We start from the raw sequence: 7662 nt of genomic DNA, 5'->3' as shown, positions 1-7662 counted from the left end.
AATGACCAGTGCTCAAATTATGGGAAGGGTAGGGGGGCCCTTAATGAAATCCAAAACGCCACTCACTGACTCTCCTCACCCTCGCGGTTTGAGCCAAGCCATGGTTCTTCAGCATTCATTATTTATTTGCACATTTATAAATTCTAATTCATACATTCATGAATTCATTGGGAATCCTTTTATAAAAGGTGGGAAGTTGAGCAAAGATTTTTGCATGTGACAGAATGGGACTGCAGAGTGTGGAAAGTTGGTTGTTTCTGCAACCCGTATGAGAATTGCCTTGCCAACGTGAAACTCGCTGTTTGTCTCCTCCGCCCCTGCTTTTTTCCAGGTCATGAATACATAAAGTGATCTGGATACCTTCAAGAGGCTGAAGTTCTGGAGAAACAGAAAAATGGGAAGAGACTAGTCTATATAGCTGTCTTAAACTTGGGAGAGAGTGTTAAATTGACGAATCTCCTCTGTCAGGCCATTTCACAATCTGGGGGTGACAGGAGAAAAGGTCCTCTGGGTAACACAATCTGGGGGTGACAGGAGAAAAGGTCCTCTGGGTAACAGTTGTCAGCAGAGTTGTGGCTGACTGAAGTTCTCCTTAGAGGACCTGAGTGTACGGGACATATTGTATGGGAGAAGGCGATCCCGCAGGTAACCTGGACCCAAACCGTGTAGGGCTTTAAAGGTGATAACCAACACTTTATACTTCGGCCGGAAACTAATCAGCAGCGAGTGAAGAGATTTTAAAGCTGGTGTAATATGGTCACTCCCAGATGTGCCGGTGACCAACCTGGCTGCCATATTTTGAACTAGTTGAAGTTTCCGAACTAGGTACAAAGGTAGCCCCATATACTGCACATTGCAGAAGTCGATAGGGCAAGGAGAGAATCCTGCCTGAAACCCTAGAGAGCCACTGCTGCCAGTCAGTGTCGACAATGCTGGGCTAGATGGACCCATGGTCTGACTCAGTATAAGGCAGCTTCCTGTGTTCCTATGTAGGGTGAAAACGACCTCCTGTAGACACATAGCCCCACTGACATCGGAGCCACCAGCCTCCACTGTTGCCAAGTAAGCGCACCTCCCAATCCAGCCTTGGTCCAAATCCCACTATAGGTAATGAGACTTGTACCCAATGAGGCAGGACTTTCCTCTCCACACCTGCCGCTTTAACGCAGCGGCTGACTAGAGGATTATGGGAATTGTAGTCCAGCCCACAGCTCGGCCGCTCCTCCCAGCCCTTGATAAAGCCCCGCCCACCAGCCTTGCGTCACGCCTATTCCCCGCGAACGAAAACGCCCCACCCCTCCCTTTCAGCCCCGCCTACACGTTCTTTCTCGCCTCGTTCAGAGAAATGCCGCCCTCCCTGAGCCGTGATTGGCCAACCTCTCAGTGACGTAACGTTAGAAAGAAGGCGGGGTATGGGGATGTTGGTACCTCAAGAGGCTTGTTGATGCCGACATTTTCCCGCGCGGGAGGGCGCAGCTCCGTAAAGATAAATACCTGTTTGTCGCCGGGCGGTGCGGTCTCGTTGGCTCGGTCGGTCAGTCTGAAGTCAGTGAGTGGTGAGGGAAAGGGATGCCGAAGCGCTCTTGCCCGTTCGGGGATTCGGCCCCGGTGCAGCTGAAGACCCGCGTGAGGCTGAGGGAGCTGAGCCAGGGCGTCATGGGCGAGCGGTACCGGCGCGAGATCTTCGGTGAGGCGACGGGCGGGAAGAGAAAGCGGCCGGGCGAGCGCCAGCCTTAATCTCGCGAGAACAAAACTTTGGTCAAGTAATCCCCCCCCCACTCTCCTTGAGCCAAAGTCTTGCTCTCGCGAGACCGAGGCTGCTGTCTCCCCCCCCCCGCGCCCTCTTTCCCCTCAGGGAGGGGGGCCTCCTGTCAGGGTTTGAGGGGCTCCCTTGAAGGGGGCTGGCTGAAAGAAGAGATGCTTCCCCTCCCGCCTTAGTGCCTCTCTTCTAAGCGCAGAGATACTCGAGCATGGCTGGTTTGTGAAGAGGGAACACTCTGCACATGCCCAGAGGGACTGTGGTTGTCGGGCAGGGTTTGGAAATAGTGTTTCAGGTTCTGAGGCCGAGGCTTGTTTATGAGGGGAGATCAGGAATAGGTGCCATTTGGCAGAGGGGCCCGAGTATCCCTCCCCCTGCTGCGCAAAGACAAATAAATGGGTTCTAGAACAAATTAAGCAAGAATCCTCACTAGAAGTGAAAGTGTTGACATTGAGGCTAGCATACTTTGGACATCCGGGTTCTAGTCCCCACTCAGCCATGGAAACCCACTGGGTGACTTTGGGCCACTCACGGGCTCTCAGCCCAGCCTACCTCACAGGGTTGTTGTGAGGATAAAATGGAGAGGAGGATTATGAACACCGCCTTGGGGTTCCTTTGAGGAAAAAGGCGGGCTATAAATTCAATAATAATAATAATGAGAAGAAATGACTCATTAGAAAAGACAATAAGGCTCGGAAAAGAGGAAGACCAAACAAGAGATGGGTTGACTCCACAAAGGAAGATACAGACATGAAGTTTCAAGATCTGAATAGGCTGGTTAACAACAGATGCGAACAGATGTCGCTGATTCCTAGACTTGCCATAAGTCGAAGCCAACTTGAAGGCACATAAATTATGTCAAGGGAACACAGGAGGTTGCTCGCAAAGTTGTGGTAGTTGATTCTAGGGCTGGTGTCGACGGTAGGCATGGTTGGGCACCCGCTGAGGATCCCCACCCCAGCAGGGGCCCACTAAGGAGTTCCCTGCACTTGCTTCTTATTTTCCCCTTTGCAACCTGCTTGATCCCTGCTCCTCATTCTGGGCCAGACAACAGTAGTGGTGAGGAGGAGGAGGAGGAGGGGAAGGGAGCAGTAGATGCCACTGCCTACTTGCTCACTGGCTCTCTGCCGGTCTAGCAAGGAAGCAAGTGGTAGCAGTGATGAGAAAGAGGACGAGGAGCAAGAGCAGATGGCGACAATAGTGGTGAGAAGGCCGACTCATTGAGAGAGGGGGGCATTGAGTGATTCTCGCCCAAGCCCCCCACTCCCCAAAGCCTTGAGCTGGCACTGGTTGATTCTCTGCGCCCCTGATTTCAAAAGCCTTGGGTGCATTTCAGAGCAAGTTTAGTATACTTATTTTTGTAGATTCTAGTTTGAATGTGGGGAAGTTCCCCCAATTTCCTGCACGCTAGCATAACTGCCGTCTGTGGCTCTTGGCTTATTAACTTGGTTGAGTCTCCAATATACCTTAACCTCTTGAAATTGTATATTCATCTGAGCATCCTTAACACCGCCTTGGTCTGTTGTCCAGAAAAGTCTAAATAAACAGCTCTGCTCGCATTGCCCGGTATGCACATCTCTTGGCTTCATGCAAATCCGAAGTGTAGAAAATGGGTAGCAAGTCTTGGTGATTGAAATTTTGGTGCTAACATTCCTTCATCCCCAAATCCTGTTTGCACAAGCTCTAATTTTGCCAGTGTTCTTTTTGCTGCTACTGCAGACTAACACAGCAACAGATTTTTTTTTCTAAATTAAAATGTTTAGATGCCAAAGTTGGCATAGGTCTGTTGTACACTTCAGTCTTAAAATGTAGCATATAGTAGAATAATTCCCATTAATATTTAAGCCATTTTCTGGTTATCAAATAAAAATCTAGACAGTAAAAGCAGCAACAACTGGTTGCTGTGGTGTGTGTGTAATGTAAATTCATAAAATGCAACTACTCATGACAAGTGATTTCCTATGAGGGAATCGTCTGTTGTGTGTGTTGGGGAGAGGCTTCCTTGCCCTGAGTGATAAGCAGTGGGTGAGATGTGTTTTCATAATGGCGGAGATGAGTTCTACAGAGGTGAACCTTATAGGGAAGGAAGGGTGGCAGTATCTGGGCAAGGTGTGAAACCACTTCACTCCCAGCATCTAGCAAGTGAACTGTGGAGAGCAGAAGAGATAAGAGAGAAGCTTTGCTCCTGGCTGTGAGGCTGCAGAAATAGATGATTCCTGTTGGGGGAGATGGTGTGTAAGAAGCGTGGGAGAAGAACATTATTATTGCTACTAGTTATCATTTGCACGGATTGCCATTGCTCATTTTTTGTGACAACTAATAATATGCCAGGCTGGGATGGAAAAGGGCTGTAGCTCGGTGCTAGACCACATGCGTTGCATGCAAAAGGTCCCTGGTATCCAAGAAGATCTGGTATAGACAATTCAGAGCTAGCTGGGCCAATCTGACTCTGTATAAGGCAGCTTTCTGTGTTCCTAACTTGCCTCCGAACTGGAAGTTCCTTCCTGGGAAGGAGGGGCTGTTCTAATCTGATGCAGGCTTTCTTCTCTCTTGGGGAAGACAATGCTGATTACTTCCACTCTTGTAATGTCTTCCGTAACATTCCTGACATGGCTTCTATCCTTGTTCATTTTTGCAGAGAAGACAAAACAGCTGCTCTTCAGAGGTGCCCAGGCCTATATGGATAGCACATGTAATATGTGCAGTGAGAACACAGCAGGAGCATGTCTAATTGCACAGTATCCAGAACCCCTCGCAGACAGACCAGAAGATTGTTCTCGGCATAGGTGTAACGGACAAATGTTAATTGGGCAGGATGGAAAACTTCGACAGCCTTGTGCAAGAGAGACAGGTAATTGAGGTTAGCCAAGTGTTAAGTGCCTGTGTGCTTTCCTGTTTTCAACTATTAAGTTCAGTGTTAACGTGAGAACAAAGTAGGTGTAAGTATTATGCAGTTTATTTTCATGTATAAAGCAGTGGATTTAAACCAAGGCATAAGCTTCTACAGTTTTTGGAAGGAGAAGCCACGTTCTTAGTTGTGTTATGTGCAGCTGCTGTAGGTGAGTAGTGTAGCTTTTATTCATAGAGGCTTCTTCAATCAGTCTTTGTAGTAAGTAATCATAGAGTTGGAAGGGACCTAAAAGGCCATCTAGTTCCACCCCCTGGTGATGCAGGAAATCCACCGGTACAGTATTCCTAGTAAGTGGCCACCCAGGCCCTGTGAATTGTTTCTCACTTGTTGTGCACAGTTAGCATGGTTTTGTCATGGTTACTGTTACATTGCGGTTTTGGAGCATTCACCAAGCACAATACTGCTTGTACAAAAGAATGCAGTACCAGCCTGTGCTGAATGAAATGTGCCTGTGTTATTCAGTGCAACTCTCTGGGTGTATCTGGTAATAAGTGACACCTCTTACCTGTACAATTTTGATTTGGTTTCCAATCAGTAGAGTAGAGGAACACCCCCCCTCATTGCTGGAATGTGCATCTGGGGCAGCTTTTTCTTTTTTTTTAAGGTGAGCAAACAGCAATATTTTTATTTATTTATTTATTACATTTTTATACCACCCAATAGCCGAAGCTCTCTGGGCAGTTCATAAGACAAATTGCTCTCCACAGAGCGAATATTGCAGGCAGAATGGGATACTGTGCTATTGCCACTAAAAAATGGACTTGCGGGAATATCATGCAGAGGCTAAACGTAGCGGTTATATATATTGCCTGGTTGTGTGACAAAACCTTGAAATCGCATTTAATAAATCTTATCAGATGTAACGAAATTGTACAACTACAGCTCAGTGGTAGGAGAAATGCTTTGTATATAAGAAGTCCCAGGTTCAGTCCCTGGTATCTCTCTGGTAGTGCTGGGAAAGGCCACTGTCTGAAACGCTTAGAGAACTGCTGCCAGTCATTGTGGTCAGTATTGAGGTAGATGAACCAACAGTCTGTTTTGATATAAAGCAGCTTCCTGTGTCGATAGCTTGCAGATTGTGATTTGCTTTCTGAAGGAGAATACCTGATACTGAAATCTGTTCTAATTTGCAAACTATGTATTTCCACACAGCCTTGCCAGTAGGAGTTTCCAAGGCCTGCTCCTCCTGTATCAGAACAGTTGACGTCAAAGAAGTTTGCACACAGTGTGACCGGTACATATGCCAGAACTGCAACAAACTCTGCAGCTGCTGTAATGCTGTTGCGTGTTCCTTGTGTTCAGTTATAGAGTAAGTGTCCATAAAGATTAGGCTGGAGTTAAATGTCCTTCAGTAATGTTGGCCTATTGTACATGCTGCAGCTAACTTACTGGCAGTAGTAATCATCAACATTTCTGTATGGACAGGCATATAATTCTGGCATGAGAACAGCTATACGGCCCATTGTGGAACATGCCATTTTCTTTTAACCCTGGATAGAAGTTTGAGCCCAGTTAAATAAATATATATATAGACAGACCCAGGAGGGAACGGCACATCTAGCCTAATAGAATTTCCTTGTGCTAGTAGGTGGGAATGTATCCTTAGTTTCTGACCTCAAACCTTAGGCCAAATGGTAGAAATTTATGGCCTTTCCACATAGGGAAGATGCTCAGTACAGTGTTTGGACTTTATTAGTTCAGAAAAGGCTACTGGAGGTGGGTGGGAGATGAGTTGAGGCAGCAGAGGTATTTCTTATCACTACTGGAATGTGATACCCACAAATTAGCTCCACTGGTAGGTGCTTGACAGAAGGGAACACTTCAAACAGAATGGAATTTACTGCCTCAAGAGATGGTTACCCCGATCCATCACGAATATATGTGATCTCATGAATCTGTTAACCAATATAGCAAAATGGATTCTTCATGTAGTCTAGTCTAGCTGGACCTTGATTTAATCCAGCAAGGCAATTCTTGGCTGCTCATACTTCCTCCTACAGCGCAAATTGGTTCAGCCACAAGGCTTTGTTGTGTGTAGCAGAGGTTATAAAAGAACTAATATTCTCTTCATAAAAACGTACACTGAATTGATTTTCACTTCCTTTCTTCTAGGTCTGATGATGTTGGTGAGCGAATCCTTTGCAATGGCTGCTCAATGTTCAAGGACTAAAATGCTTGAAACAGCAATGCACTGTTTTAGGGACAGACTGTCTCTGGGACCTGTAAAGAAGCATTTGTTTTTAAATAGCTGGACATTGTTCCCCCTAGTGTGTGACATGTTGGAGTGCCTTTTTCTAAACTATTATATATTTTGATAACTGTAGTTTAATTAAATAAACATTTTATATTTTGATGAGACCTGCTTTTTGTGCGACCTGGTTAAACTTAAAACTTGTGTCTCTTGTGGAGGGTACATTTTACTAGCTTTCCATCCGTTCTGGTAATGCAAATGAAGAGGAGCTTCATCCGGTCCCCTGAGAATGTAAATTTTATGTCAGAATTTGATTTAACATACTAGTTATAAACCTGCCTATTTATAGCTTATTCTGTTTAAAAGTTACTTGGTCTCATTAGCATCTTGTTTACAGCATATAATACTCATTGCAAAAAGGGCGTTTCTGGATCTAGTTTCTAAATAAGCTCTAACCCAGTTCTTAAGTAACTCTTCGCTCACTTGTATACTTCTAGCATTTAATTAATTAATTAATTAATTAATTTTATTATTTTAAATAAACTTGGTTCCCCTAGGATTTGTATTTTAACTCTTTTCTTCAAGTGAAGGTGTTGGGCATGTATGAAAAATCTGAAACTCCTAAAGTTCTGCCTTCAACTCCCATCACAACATCACTTAATTAGAATTAGTAGGAAGAAACTTTAATGAAAATTAAAGCAAGTTTGTAGGTTTATGAAGAAAGATACACATCTTCGGTGCAAAGTGTTTATGCTTCTGGATTGCAGAGTTTTGCAGTTTCCATATGTATGTTTATCTAGG

The 7662-nt window shown here is 45.3% G+C and overlaps 1 protein-coding gene across 1 annotated transcript; it reads left to right on the top strand.

Annotated features, from left to right (window-relative positions):
- Window positions 1-1425: 1425 nt before the first annotated feature.
- Window positions 1426-7027, top strand: SIVA1 (SIVA1 apoptosis inducing factor). The gene is made up of 4 exons (XM_063118160.1): window positions 1426-1687; window positions 4398-4610; window positions 5823-5979; window positions 6783-7027. The coding sequence occupies exons 1-4, from the start codon at window positions 1570-1572 to the stop codon at window positions 6838-6840; spliced, it is 546 nt and encodes a 181-aa protein (XP_062974230.1). The 5' UTR covers window positions 1426-1569; the 3' UTR covers window positions 6841-7027.
- The last annotated feature ends 635 nt before the right edge of the window (window positions 7028-7662 follow it).

Source organism: Elgaria multicarinata, chromosome 2 (genome assembly GCF_023053635.1).
Source record: "Elgaria multicarinata webbii isolate HBS135686 ecotype San Diego chromosome 2, rElgMul1.1.pri, whole genome shotgun sequence".
Taxonomy (NCBI): Eukaryota; Metazoa; Chordata; class Lepidosauria; order Squamata; family Anguidae; genus Elgaria; species Elgaria multicarinata.
The sequence above is the reverse complement of the archived record's forward strand: the minus strand, read 5'-3'. Positions and strand labels throughout refer to the sequence as shown.

Coding starts and splice junctions, on each gene's coding strand:
- SIVA1 (XM_063118160.1), top strand. CDS start 1,570: ATGCCGAAGCGCTCTTGCCCGTTCGGGGATTCGGCCCCGGTGCAGCTG. Junction 4,611..5,822: donor GCCTTGTGCAAGAGAGACAG/GTAATTGAGGTT, acceptor ATTTCCACACAG/CCTTGCCAGTAGGAGTTTCC. Junction 5,980..6,782: donor TCCTTGTGTTCAGTTATAGA/GTAAGTGTCCAT, acceptor CCTTTCTTCTAG/GTCTGATGATGTTGGTGAGC.